The sequence below is a fragment of the Atheta coriaria genome, unplaced genomic scaffold, assembly GCF_025399875.1.
Source record: "Atheta coriaria isolate IRGN ID8LTWV9N9 unplaced genomic scaffold, Caltech_Dcor_3.1 hic_scaffold_3_pilon, whole genome shotgun sequence".
In the NCBI taxonomy this organism is placed as follows: Eukaryota; Metazoa; Arthropoda; class Insecta; order Coleoptera; family Staphylinidae; genus Dalotia; species Dalotia coriaria.
In genome coordinates this window covers 5443638-5457869 of record NW_027045445.1, presented here as the reverse complement: position 1 = coordinate 5457869, position 14232 = coordinate 5443638, and the positions used below count along the sequence as shown (strand labels likewise).

Below are 14232 nucleotides of genomic sequence, written 5' to 3'. Positions count from 1 at the left end.
ACCTTGGAGTGATTTAAAATTAAAACCAGCAATCGTCTAGGAATTTATTTTAAAACTTATTAATAACACGTAACGGGACAAAGCTTATTATAAAACTTATAAAACTAATTCGGTTCCTTTAAGTTTTTCTTTTATGTAATCATCGAATATTTTTTGAATGTCTTCACTCATTATGTTTTTGTAATCGCCTGCGGCGCCTTTTCGGATGAATTTTCCTTCTTGATTGATGCATATGCCAATCTTTTTGCAATATTCAATTAGTGGTAGTTTTGAAACCCATGGGTTTTTCTGCATTGAGTCAAAGGATAGATATTTTACTAGTTTATCAATTTCTGATTCGGGGAATGATTTTTTGAAGAAATCGCAGGTTTGGAGGACGACACTGCGTAGGTCGCGTTTCATATCTTCGAAACGAAGGAATAGGAAGTTGGGTTGTGAGCGATGCTTCCAATAACTATGGACGTTATCGTCCATTGGTGTCCAGCTCACTGAAATATTGGGACAAACGTTAAAATTAGGTGTTTTTATGGTTTGTTTTTTATTATTACGTTTGCCTGTGATGAAAAGTTTCCAAAAGAGGTCAAAATCCCCGCGGAAGCCTTCTAGTAGTCTTTGGTGGTGAAAAAATGAGACACAAGTGTCTTTGATGTTGCGATAAATGTGAATTATCTGTAAATTTCGTCAATATTAGTGGTTTTTAATAAATACCGGTATTTTTTTTATCAGACTATTGGTATACCGGTATTGATACCGGTATTTGAAACAGAAATACCTGTATTTGTAAATTAAATCGCATTGAAAACTATCGGTATTTAAAACCAAAAAAATACCGGTATACCGATATCAATACCGGTATTTTACACAACTTACCTTTGGACGTCTTTCAAACGTACGTATTTGTCTCGGTAGAAGATCAAAAGGCAAATGTGTCTTGATAATTCTTGGACGTTTCATATCACGTGATAATTGCACTGAATTACTCAAAAATCCTGGGTCTAACGGCACTAATTTCGAGTTTGGCGGACATAAAATACAGCAGTACCTAATTATATAAAGAAAAACATAACCTTAATTTTTTTATAGGTTTTATATTTATTTACTTACTCTATGAACGGCATACGTTCATCCAGTTCCTGTTCATTAGTAGAATAATCCAAGTCATGACAAATACTCCAAATCATTTCCTGTGCCCATGTGGTACCGCACTTCGGAAATGTTGTGATCCATAAATCATCGTCATAGACTTCAAAGTCATCGATTTGTTTCTGTATCAAACTGAAGCTCTCCGGCATTGTGTAGCCTTTAAACACACCGAAACCTTTGCGAAATTCACCGGTTGCATACTTTTGACGGTCTGCATCCAGTTGTGTGTAGTCAAAGTTTAGTTTTGTGAGGGACGCCATTTTGGAAACAATTGTGACAACACTATTAATAATATTAAGAAGTAAAGTGTTTCTCTGGTTTATATTTAGAACTGGTGTTTATAATCAGGTTAAGAAAGGCGTAGAAATGATATTTATTTAATGATTAGACAAAGGAATAGATAACAAATTAGTAAATAAACAATTGTAGGTAATTTATAACTTTAATGCAGTGTAGAGAAGGTGTTGGGTTTATAACTTCTAGATTTTCCATTTCTCATAACCTCAAAACTCATATAATGTTGGATAAGTTTCTATTTTATCGTATTTTTGGAATAGTGCGCCATCTGTACGTAGTTTAGAGTAACTAAACATGTTTCATAACATTACCGTACAGTTTCCTGTAATTTTCCCACCAATAAACCTAACCTAACCTTAAAAATACTCAAAAACAACGAAAATCTTCCAAAAACAGATTAAAATCAAAATCAAAGATAAAACTTAAACAAATAAACAATTGTAAGTAATTTACAACACCAATCCAGTGTTTTGCAGCTGTTGTTCCATCCACTTATCAAATATTTCCTCAACTTCATCATTCATTAAACTTTTATAACCTCCGGATTTTCCACTTCTCATAAAACATCCATCATTGTCGACTACAGCGCCACATTTACGTAAATAATCCAACACCGGAGCATGATGCGTAGAAGTATTATCCTTCATAACCTCAAAACTCACATGATGTTGCAACATCTTCAATTGTTCCTCACTCATAGGTCGATTTAAATATTTCGCGATTTGTGTTATAACTTTAGAAATATCAGACTTCATATCTTCGTATTTTATGAACAGCACGCCATCTGTGCGGTGTTCCCAGTAACTCAACACGTTACGTAACATTGGCGTGTAGTTAACTGTAATATATAACATAACCAATGAATATTTTAAGATAACCTTAATTTAAATGAAAAAATTAATTAAATTACGTTTGTTGTTATAGAACAGCTTCCAAAAGAGGTTAAAATCACCAGTGAAGCCTTCCATGAGCCGATTGTGATGGAAATACGACACGCAGACATCTTTGGGGTTTCTTGCCACGTGGATAATCTTCGGACGTTTTTTGAAGCTTTGAATTTCCATTGGTAATAATTCCCATGGTAAGTGTGTCTTGATAAAACGCGGACGACTTTTATTTGCTGCTATCTCTACTGATTTATGAACAATACCAGGTTCGTATTGCAATAAGTTTTTATCTTCGGTGTAGAAACATGTTTCGTACTCAAGGAAAGGAAATCTTATGTCCAAATCAATTTGAGCGGACGTGAAATCAAAGTTGTTGCATATATTCCATACAATTTCTTGCGTCCATGTTGTGCCTTAATATTTTAAGGTTAAGTGGATATATAATTGAAGGTTTTTAGTTGTTTAATTTGTTTAATTAGTAAAAGGTATACGAACCGCATTTTGGGTAACTGGTCACCCAGATATCATCGTCGTAGACTTTAAAGTCCTCGATGGCTTTGCGCATGTGTCGGAAACTCTCCGGCATTGTGTATCCTTCGAAAATTTGATATCCGCGACGGATTGGAGACAATCCGTAGGTGTCGCGTAATTGGTCCAAGTTTAACGCGTCCATTTTGTTGTAGTGTTCACAGTTTAGTGAAGTTGGTATTTTGTGTGGTGTTTATTGCGTTTCTCATATCATGACCTTGTGATATTTTTTAAAGTGCATCAAGTGTATCATGAAAGTATCACAGTTAATAACTAGTGTTACTTAAATTTTATTTTGTGTATTTTGTGTAGTTTATAGCAGATTAATTAAGGATAGGTTAGGTACGTTTTTGCTTATTTTAAGTCGTTTGGTAGAGCATCGGTGGTTCAGTGGTAGAATGCTCGCCTGCCACGCGGGCGGCCCGGGTTCGATTCCCGGCCGATGCATTCTATTTTACTTATTCTTCCAAATAACAATTAAGTAAATTTATTTTTTAGTATAATATTACAAAACCACTAAAATTTTTAACAAATATTAGAATATTTCATGCATTTATCAATTCTCGCCGCCATTTTGGCACTCATTTCACTCTTATGAGCACCTGTCTCCCCTTTTCTCAGAAACTTTGCTTCTTCTTCACTGTTGTGCAAATACTTATCATTAATATACTTGACGATATCATCCACCCCAAGATCTTTATTCTTCTTCATATTTTCAAAACTCAAGTGTTGCAATAACTCCGCCATCTTGTCATCACTCACAACCACATTTAAAAATCCAACGATCTTTTTTATTACCCCAGGCATATTTTTCTTCATTTCTTCGAATTTTAAGAAAAGCACGTTTGGTTCTTTACGTTGTTCCCAATAAGATAATACGTTTTTATCATAGGGTGACCAACGCACTAAAAACAACAAATAAATTATATATCTTTATAAAAAGTAATAAATAATTTATAGGTATACATACTGAGTCCTCTTAGAAACATCTCATAAAACAACTCTGGAGACCCTGAAAACCCTCTAAAATGTCTATTGTGATGATAAAATGAAACAGCGACATCTTTCGGATCCCTTGCCACGTGTATGACACGTGGGCGTTTTATGAAACTGCGGATTTCTTGTGGTAGACATTGCCAAGGTAAATGTGACTTTATAAATCTTGGTGAGGGCATGTCAATCACTTTACGCACGGAGTTATTCACTTCAGAAGGTGCGGTGTCATCGCTTTCATCAAAATGGAAGAGGGAAGAATATTCTAGGAAACGAACACGGGTGTTGAGAGGAGTTTTAGCTATTGGAGATTTAAGGTCGTTGCAGATGGACCATACTGTTTCAGATAACCATGTTGTACCTTTAATCAAATTAGGTTATGTTTTGTTAGGTTAAATTTAGGTTAGAATAGGTTATGTTAGGTTATGTATTATAATTACCTGATTTTGGAACACTGGTCACCCAAATATCAGAATCAAACACTTCTAGATCTTCGATGCTTTGTTGAATGTTTTCATAGAGTGATGTGAAGTTGTATCCACGAAATTTGTAGAACCCATGATGTAGGTCTTTGGGTATGTAAGATTCGTATACAGTAATTAGGTCTTCATTGGTGAGATTTTCGAAAGTTGTTGAGGAGCACATTTTTGGTTATTGTGTTGTCTCGACACAGGTTTTGTTAGATATAATGTTTTGTTATGAAAATAAAGAAGCTGTTGTCGTTCAGTTTAGCTGACGGCCTTGAGCTGTGATGTTTACATATCTTATCTGCAGCACTGTGGCATCAACAAGTAGGACGTCTATAAAAGTGCATTCATTGTGTAAATACGAGTAAACTGTGATTTAATTTATATTTGTTTTGGTGGTAAAATTAATGTTAAAACAGTTGCATCGGCCGGGAATCGAACCCGGGCCGCCCGCGTGGCAGGCGAGCATTCTACCACTGAACCACCGATGCTGTGGTGGGGGTTGTAAAATTGGTAATGGAGATTTTAGTATAGCGAGGGAAGTAACTCATCAACGACGCTTGCCCTTAGATGATTCATAGTGAAAGGGGAGAAGAGAGAGGAGCTTAGAACCCTGCGACTGGACTGTTGGGCGACTCAGGCACGACTGATCACGAGGGTTAGGTTGTAAACGAAAAACACTTTTTTTCGGAAAACATTTAATAAATATGACAATAAATAAACAAACACAAGCACGAGGGCTTTGCATGCGCGCCTTTTATACCCACGACGGCCCAAGAAAAGTGGTGGGGGAAGGCGCGAAGACTCCTGATTGGTCACGTACGAGCGGTGGGAGATGATCCGCGCTGCTGCTAATCAGTCTAGGAGGTACCCACGGGGTGCTAACGCATCTACCCCCACCACTTTTTGCGGGTAACCCGCATGTATAAAAGGCGCGCACGCAGTCCGCCTCGCGCTTAATCGTGCCTGAGTCTTCCAGCAGTCCAGTCGTTGCTCTCTAGGGTCCTCTCCCTCTCTTTCTCTTTTAGTTTTTAATTGCACTTAGACTATGCTTTCTACTTCTGTCATATTGTGTCTTTTCTGACGTGTTTCAATTACTTCATTTTATTCGTTCTAACGCTTTTTATTTCTCTACATTACTAAATTATTTAATATTACATTTTATCTTATCTATTATTGACGATAACAATAACCTAATTCATTATTCGGATCGTTTTCATCAATCCACGCACTCATAACTTGATCCATCTCTTGTGAAAGTTCCATTTTTCTGTTTACCTTGGAACCTGATCTCATGAAAGCCCCATCCACATGTACCAAATTATGCTTTCGATGGAAATCTATAATCGGTTCGTAGTTAACCGCCATATTGGTTTTCATCGACTCAAAACTCAAATGTTTTAAGAGTTTGTTCTTCTCCTCATCAGACATTTGTTTTCCTAAGAACCCAGCTGTTTTGTCCACTACTTCCGATAAGTTCGACTTCATATCTTCGTATTTTATGAACAACATATTGTTATCATGTCGTTTATTCCAAAATGGAAGGACATTATCCCAGAATGGACCAAAAATTACTAAAAATTAAAAAAAATCATATTTAACTTTCATATTCTTGTAATAATCATCTTTGACTTAAGTTGAGCCAATTTGACTTAAGTTAAGTAAAGTTCACTTAAGTTAAGCCTACCTTTTCCTTTGACATAAAGTTGAAAAAACTCCTCGAAACTTCCCGTGAACCCTTCCAAAAGCCTCACGTGATGAAAATACGAAACACAAACAACCTTAGGATCACGTGTAATATAAACAATTTTCGGGCGCTTGCTTCCATCTTGTAGCTGCTTCGGTAGTAATGACCACGGTAAATGGGTTTTGATAAACCTGGGACGTTTTGCTTCCCTTGTAAACTTCAACGAATCATCTAGGAATATCGGAGGGACGAAATCTTCATTCTCTGCTTGCAACTGTCTCCAATCAAAAACTATAGACACCCTAAATCATAAAAATTTATAAAAATTACTTAAGTTAAGTATAGTTACTTAAGTCATTTTCCATTACATACTCTAAAAATGGGAAACGTGCCCCCAAATTCTCTTCAGCAGACACATAATCAAAGTCGTTGGCAATCAACCAAATCATTTCTTGACTCCATGTTGTTCCTATTTATCAAAATTTAAAATAAAAAGTGATAAAAATGAAAAAATCAAAATTGAAAAACCTGTTTTCGGGAAACTGCAAATCCACACATCGTCATCGTATACTTCAAAGTTATCAATGGCTTCCTGCAACTCTTCATAACGTTTCGGAAGAGTGTGACCCTTGTAATGGGTATAACCCGACCGGAAACTGGATGTGAATTTATTCTTAAGCAGTTCATCCAGGTCTATCGATAGGGATTTATTGCTGTGGCCCATTTTTGCGTTGTTTGTTGAGTTTTCATGAAGATATTTAAGTCTACTGCGGAATAAGTCATTGTTGAAGTGACTTAAGTACTTGAAAGAACAACGGAAGAACCTTGGAGATTGTTTTGTTTAAATTTGGTGTTTTTTTACGGTGTTATTTCATGCAGACGTGCGAGACAAATGGATTAAGTGTTCTTCATGGTTTAAGAGTAAATAACAATTACATTTAACTTTTGTTTAGTCGTAAAATTGGTGTTTGTGTTTTGTTTATATACCGAGAGTTTATGTAGCATCGGTGGTTCAGTGGTAGAATGCTCGCCTGCCACGCGGGCGGCCCGGGTTCGATTCCCGGCCGATGCAAGCTTTTTGTAACATTTGCACAGTATATTATGGTTAAATCCGTAATTCTATCATAGATGGCGTTGCGGTGCAAGTTTTGCATCAAAATGTTACGTATTACTGGTGTAATATTACAGTTTCCTACATTGAACATATTCAGCCATAACTTTATTTTTAAATCTGTCGTTTCGTCAGAGATGGCACTCCTATGCACGTTTGCAATATAAAATTCCATCTTCAAAACAACATATTTCTCTCCTGTTACTAAAGTTGCCTACATTAAACATCCAAAACACATTACAACTGCGTAAATCCCCCATAATCTCATCTCTAGGAGAGGGGATAGCACGAATGACGCATGGAAACACACCAAAACAAAACAACGTCGCAGCGCGCTCGCAGCATAGTCTGTTCCACGCTCATCACCCGTCGATCAAAGTACCATCCGTGCATACCAGCGTTAACTAAACGCTCTCTTTGTTTCTGTGCGCGTTTCCACTGATGATGCCATCCGCATCCGCCGTGGCCACCACCGACAACTCCACCATCACCTAGGGCCTGCCATAGGGCAATGCCACAGCCAATCCACACCAAACAAAGCAGCGTGTGACCGAGCGGAAAACCTTCTTAACACAGCGCGCGACAGGGCGCACGAGGAGCGACATCGGCGTCTGGCTCAACCTCAGCGTAGGTTAGTCAGTGCACCGTGGGTCTACAACGAGGTATAAACCACACAAAATTAAAGACATTTGTTAAATACATTGTTTCCGTACATTCGCCTGCGCCTGCCACACAACGTGAAGCGTTGAATTGTCGTCGAGTCGCCGATAACGATCGTATTGTTGTCGTCGAGTGCCTCCGCGGAGAGAGATAATTCACGCCGGCGGTGGCTGATAAAAAAATATAAAGAGGAACTCAACTGCGCTTGATTTGTATAAATAATATAATTGCGGCGCGCCGCGATGTCAGTGCCCGCGAATATTTACTACGACGCGAACGCGCCGACGACGAAGACGCTGCTCCAGCTGGCCCAGGGCGATAACGCGACGGCGGCGTACAAGGAGATCATGCTCGACATGCTGCCCGAGGGGTTGGCGTTGGATGCCAGCTGTTTGCCCTGGCTGGGCGCGTTGCTTGGATCGCTGATGGTTGGTTTCAGCGGTGTGTTGCCGCTTATGGTTATTCCGATGGATCAGACGGACAACCTCAAACATGGCGGTAAGTTGGGTTGCCTATATATAGGCAATAACCTATACAATACAGACAATGAACAAAAGCACATTAACATGTTACGATTCACTTGTTTTTTGACATTGACAGCGATGACATTTCAATTATAACCTATTCTTTTATTTAACATTTTAAATGTTGCTTTTATGATTAATACTTAGTGATGTTTATAATTTGCATATGATTTGAATGTGTTAACCTCGTGTTTGCATACAAAATGGCGATGACAAACGCTTTTTGTTTTCAAAACAATTTTTTTTTCTTTTTTGCTGCAAAACTCATTCATTGCTATATTTTTAGATTTTATGTTTACACAAACACACAAAACAAGAATAACTTTCGATATTTGCTTTGAAACACCTCAAAATGTTTTTATACAGGGTGTTTGTATAAATTTCATAAAATCTACTAGAAATACTCTTGAAAATTGTGTAATGGTGTTTGAATTAGTAAAAATTGTCCACATAATCGACATTTAACAACGCCGGTTTTATCAGACACGTAATTATTATCTACTCGCCGGTCGATTTGTATTTGCGCACGCAACATACACTTTTTTAAACTAAAAATCTTACTTTGAGTGTTTATTGGTGTGCTATGTAGTTGTTTGTAGTTGTAAATATAGCTGTGGGTAATTATGGCCGGTCGAATGTGTTTCTGCACCTTTCGCACTTTGGATGCCGCGTGAATCGCACGTACTACTCGAGATTATTTTGCCTAAGTCAACAAATCGCGACAAAGCCACCGGAGTAATTAGTAATCAATTACTTAGTAATAGTAAACATTTAGTAATAAATAATTGTTTTTTGTAATTAATTAATTTGTTAGTTAGTCGTTGATTTGTCAGAATTGGAAATAATATTTGTAGGTGGATTTAATTTTAATTTAATGAATTCTGTGGTGGGAATTGTGTAATTATAGCAATTAGATTTATTAAAAGTGGATTGGATTATTGTATTATCAAGACGTGAGATGATTACTGATTTAACACTTGGACTGTGATTGATTGATCGGTTTTGTAATATTTTATTAATTTAATGTGTTTCTATACAAATGGAAACATTTTTTATAGGAAAGTTTAGAGTAGGGTTAAGGATACACCCTATATAACAGCGAAATTTATTCAATTTAGGTTAGTTTTCATTAAGGATGTGAATTTGATCTTAAACCGGTATTTTAAGGTTTTTTAAATTTTATTTTGCAATTTAAATTTTTAATTGAAAATTATCAGTATTTAAAAATTTTAATAATACTGATATGAATACCGGTATTGCATAGTTATATAGAGGTTAAACTGTTTTTTTAATTATTAGTTGATTAATGCCTTCCTAGACCTGAGAATCTTTAGATTTTACACGAAGTGAAAGTGTATGAGGTAACAATTGATCATGTACAATGTACCGAGTAATTTTTTGCGTTATTGTTGCTATATCTTAAGATTACGCGATTACGACAATCATTGTTTTCACTTCAGTTGGTTTTATAAAGTTCTAACACGATTACGAATTAATTTTCTGCTTCAATGAACTTTTTAACACTTGAATACACATTATACACCTAGTAGAATCAAAGAAATACTTCAACGCGTTGTACACATAATAAATTTTCGCTCACTTTGTAAAAAACTAATAATTTCATAAAAAAAATTAAAGTTGATAATAAAATATGTTTTTTCCTGTTTAAAAAACTAAAATGTGCCGTGTGCACAGCACAGACAGCATTTGAACAAATGTGAATGCCACAATAATGTTCGCGTACTTTGATAAATAATTATTCGTTCGCGTCGTGCATACTGTAGCATCGTGCACGAATTAATTCGACCTCTAAACTTTCACATACTTTTGGCATCTGCTCGTGCTCAAAACACGCAAATTAACACAAATAATCTTTTCACTTTCAATTACATACACTTATCGTCTATATATTTCTTAAAAAACATTTAAAAAATTAAAACGAAACAATAACAATTACTATTAATCTCGGTTTTGATGCGTCATTTTTCGAAGAATTATTCACCCGACACGTGAGTTGGAACAAATAATGCAAGCAATAGAACAACTCGTTTACAATGATTAAGTTTAGACTTTTATTTATATAGAGTAAGAATAATCATTGCAATTGGAGCACAAATGATTTGCTAGTGTTTGAATAGTGCATTTAATATTTATGCTTCGTGATAACCTTTATCACCAACTTCCAGCAACTACTTGTGTTCCGTGTTCCGCTTATAAATTAAATAAAGTTAGGATTTTTATTCATTTACTTCATAGAACAATAAAATAAATAATATAACAGTATTATCAACAGTACTTCACAGATTTTTCTATTCTGAATAACATTGTCATTATCTACCGTTTTTTACAACGTTATAACATTATACATAAACTCTTTGTGTTTTACTTTATTTATAATTTTATAATTTAGTTGCTTTGTGGTGCAAATCGTGTAATCACGCTCGTGACTCATAAAACATAAAAAATAATGCAATTTTTACTTATTCTGACGACACTAGCAACAATTTCATTTATTTTTATCTATTTTGACTATTTTCCACTATAAAACACACAAATTCGACTCAATTCAGCTTTTAATTCAATAAAATTAAATAAATATTTAAAATTTACACAAATATAAGTTAAAAACACATTCTATGCAAATATAAACAGCCGCCAGTCGTCGGATAATGAGAAAAACAGCTTCAGAATCATTTTAATTCACATTTTTAATTCATTTTAAGTCCTGACGCGTAGCGAAAAAGTTATATTATAATACTTTACGAGTACGAGTACTAGAATCATGGTCCAACGCAAATTATCATCTTCATACACTAACGTTATTAACAATTGTATCAAACTGCATCACACTAGTAAGTACGACATCCACTCAACGCAACTATTCTCGTTTGTGATATTGCGACGTTTACTTTTGACCTCAGCAAGTTTAAAAATACGAGAACATGTTTAACGTCTGGAAATGTTACAACTCGCAACACAAACACAATTATGTGCTTTTTATTGACACACTCGGTATAAAAATAGTTATTTATGTTTACCAAGTGTAAAAATACATTTTTTACGCGTGGAAAAGCTTCAAATTGCCATACTTCAGTTAGAAACAATAATTTTAGGTTTATTATTGATACACTTTGTATAAAATTTTGTAATTTATAGGTTAACCAAGTTTTAAAAACACATTTTAAGGCTGGGAAACGCTACAATTTTGCTTTTTTGCCCTAGAAATAATAAATATGTGTTTTTTATTGTTACACCCTGTATAAAAATGGTAACTTATATGTTTACCAAGTCACCAAGCCCAAAAATGTATTTTTAACACCTAGAAACGCTTCAACTCACAATATTTCTACTAGAAATAACAATTTTATATTTTTTATCGAAACACTCTGTATAAAAAATAACCCACTATTTTACCAAGTTTAAAACTACATTTTTTACGTCTACAAATCCTAAAATTTTCTATATTTTACTGAAACATGCTTTTACTGTTACACCCTGTATAAAAATGGTAATTTATATGCAAATCAACACATTGTTATCTAAATACGTAGTTTTATGAACAACTTACTCATATTCCGCAGCTTATCTTCATGCTGCATTCATATTTATTTAAAATTGCCACTGTTTGCATTAAAAATTCACCCGTCTGGCAGATTGTGATTTGTTTTTGATTTTTATTTTTATTTTTGTTTATTTACAGATAGTGCTAATAAGTTGAAGGTCCTGCTGAGCTTCGCCGTCGGTGGCATGCTCGGCGATGTCTTCCTGCACTCGCTGCCTGAGATCTGGGCGAATGATGTTGCACGCAATGGAGGTAAACCACTTTTTACTTTTACGCGCCATGTTTAAATGTGTTAGTAAAGTCAAGGTTGCGCAATCATGCAAAATACAGGCGGCCATTTTGTGCGCAAGTTAGACATCCTCTATTGCTATTTATTTCCATTCAAAAGGTTTTATTTAATAATAATGACAAAGAACTTGTCTACTTGGTGTATTGTGTGTTGCTGAACATGTTAACGATATAAAATTGGTGGTTTCAGGCACGCAACCGTCGTTGGGCAGCGGTTTACTCATCCTGACCGGTCTGATCGTGTTCGTCATCACCGAAAAAGTCTTCTCGGTTATCACGCAACTCTCCGAGACTGCGTTCGATGATCCTCCACCTACGGAGAAACTAAACAACAACACGAAAGGTTCAGAAGAGAAAAACGCTGTAGATGATAATAAGAAACATGTAAGTGTTTATTACATAACCTCAATTATAATCTAATTATATTCTGTTTGATTTTTAATTGTATTTTTAGATTACTGGTTATCTTAATCTGATTGCCAATATGATTGACAACTTCACGCATGGATTATCACTGGGCGGTGCGTTTTTAGTCTCCTTCCGTTTGGGTTGCCTAACTACATTCGCCATTCTTGTACATGAGATTCCACACGAGGTTGGCGACTTTGCCATTTTGTTAAAATCGGGTTTCAGTCGTTGGGACGCAGCGAAGTTTCAACTTTTCACCGCTGGTGGCGGACTTGTCGGTTCTCTAGCAGCGATTGCTTTCAGCGGTGCTTCAAATTCCATCGGTTTGTACAATATAACCTCAAAAACCTTAAAAATTAATAATTTTTATATTTTAGAAGCAAGAACTTCTTGGATATTACCATTTACAGCCGGTACGTTCCTTCACATTGGTCTGGTGACAGTTCTACCGGATTTACTCAAAGAAGAAGACCCCAAAGAGTCTTTCAAGCAGTTGGTAGCACTGTTGTTGGGTATCACAATGATGGCATGCATGTCAACCATCTTGGAATAGAACATAACCACATGACATGTTCTTATATACATATTTTTAGTTTTTCTTACGTTTAAACAACACAAATCAAACAAATTCACTCATATCTGATTGATTCTATCGCCGTGATCGCGGAAATGCGAACAGTTGAGATAACGACAATGTAACGCGATGGCTATTGTCAACTACTTATCATTATCGATAATCCGTTACAACCAGTGAGACATTATATCATTGGGGACGAGTGGTAAGATTATTATAAATAGCGCGTTACGAGACTATTTTTCTACGATCATTTCTATATTGCTTGATATTGAGGAGGGAAAACAGCGGAAATTTACATGAAATAGTGAGATTCAATTTATGCCATTGTTAGAATAAGGTTAGGATTCATAAAACATGAAATATTTGAAAGAACAAAATGGCGTCCTGGGTTTACTAAACGTTTACTGACGTGATTGGCATTGTAATGTGATATGTATACTATAATTGACAGTTATATTCTTATCGTTTAGGCTTTAGTTTATCTGCGTTTGAGAATAAGTTGTTAGTCTTTATATTACTTTATCTACGCAACATATTTGTGCCAGTAACGGTTACTTTGTAATTACAATTCGAGAAATTGATATTATCATACACAACAACACATTTACTTCTTAGTTTTCTATATGAATTGATAAAGTTGATGAAAAAGGTTAAAAAAAGACAAATTGTTGAAGTAACGAGTAACTTTATTAGAGATAACTTTATTACTGCATAAATTTATGTTTATTATACAAAATGTTAAGAGTACTTAATGATAATAAAGTGCTTTTGTATAGTTTCACAAATAAAATGTTCTTAAAAATTGCAGTGCCGATAAAAGTATAACTGCAGTACAAATATGCGTAGTTTTCAAATATTTCGTAGATGGCGCTGCGCTTGCAGTAATAAAATACAAACATCTGTTTTCATTTAAATTGAAATATCTAAGAAACTACTAAATGCACAGCATTGGTATATATACTATATCAAAAACAAATTAAATCTTCATCGTTTGCGCATAGTGGTTTTTAAATTCTTGAATTATTTTAAGAATACAAAGCAAAAAACTTGTTATAGTGGCGCTGCTGTGTTTTGAAACATGCTTTATGTACATTGATTTA

At 35.2% G+C, this 14232-nt stretch overlaps 4 protein-coding genes and 3 non-coding genes across 7 annotated transcripts; 3 read left to right on the top strand and 4 right to left on the bottom strand.

The window, feature by feature from the left end:
• Positions 1-30: 30 nt before the first annotated feature.
• On the bottom strand, positions 31-1473 carry LOC135804046 (luciferin sulfotransferase-like). Its single transcript, XM_065317811.1, has 4 exons — positions 1105-1473; positions 871-1042; positions 549-669; positions 31-488 (listed from the first exon to the last, which is right to left on the bottom strand). The coding sequence occupies exons 1-4, from the start codon at positions 1401-1403 to the stop codon at positions 97-99; spliced, it is 984 nt and encodes a 327-aa protein (XP_065173883.1). The 5' UTR covers positions 1404-1473; the 3' UTR covers positions 31-96.
• Positions 1474-1607: 134 nt separating this feature from the next.
• Positions 1608-3179, bottom strand: LOC135804047 (luciferin sulfotransferase-like). Its single transcript, XM_065317812.1, has 3 exons — positions 2823-3179; positions 2351-2740; positions 1608-2278 (listed from the first exon to the last, which is right to left on the bottom strand). Exons 1-3 carry the CDS (start codon positions 2998-3000, stop codon positions 1890-1892), a joined length of 957 nt encoding a protein of 318 aa, XP_065173884.1. The 5' UTR covers positions 3001-3179; the 3' UTR covers positions 1608-1889.
• Positions 3180-3231: 52 nt separating this feature from the next.
• Positions 3232-3302, top strand: TRNAG-GCC (transfer RNA glycine (anticodon GCC)). The gene has a single exon. It is a non-coding gene; the product is annotated as a tRNA-Gly (tRNA).
• Positions 3303-3326: 24 nt separating this feature from the next.
• On the bottom strand, positions 3327-6770 carry LOC135803707 (uncharacterized). Its single transcript, XM_065317380.1, has 7 exons — positions 6531-6770; positions 6375-6471; positions 6003-6304; positions 5491-5889; positions 4289-4498; positions 3826-4209; positions 3327-3760 (listed from the first exon to the last, which is right to left on the bottom strand). Exons 1-7 carry the CDS (start codon positions 6724-6726, stop codon positions 3381-3383), a joined length of 1968 nt encoding a protein of 655 aa, XP_065173452.1. The 5' UTR covers positions 6727-6770; the 3' UTR covers positions 3327-3380.
• Positions 4736-4806, bottom strand: TRNAG-GCC (transfer RNA glycine (anticodon GCC)). Its single transcript has one exon. It is a non-coding gene; the product is annotated as a tRNA-Gly (tRNA).
• A 233-nt stretch (positions 6771-7003) lies between the features above and the next one.
• On the top strand, positions 7004-7074 carry TRNAG-GCC (transfer RNA glycine (anticodon GCC)). Its single transcript has one exon. It is a non-coding gene; the product is annotated as a tRNA-Gly (tRNA).
• A 359-nt stretch (positions 7075-7433) lies between these two features.
• Zip99C (Zinc transporter Zip99C) lies at positions 7434-13922 on the top strand. The gene is made up of 5 exons (XM_065317810.1): positions 7434-8271; positions 11998-12111; positions 12338-12531; positions 12602-12878; positions 12933-13922. Exons 1-5 carry the CDS (start codon positions 8016-8018, stop codon positions 13106-13108), a joined length of 1017 nt encoding a protein of 338 aa, XP_065173882.1. The 5' UTR covers positions 7434-8015; the 3' UTR covers positions 13109-13922.
• Positions 13923-14232: the final 310 nt, after the last annotated feature.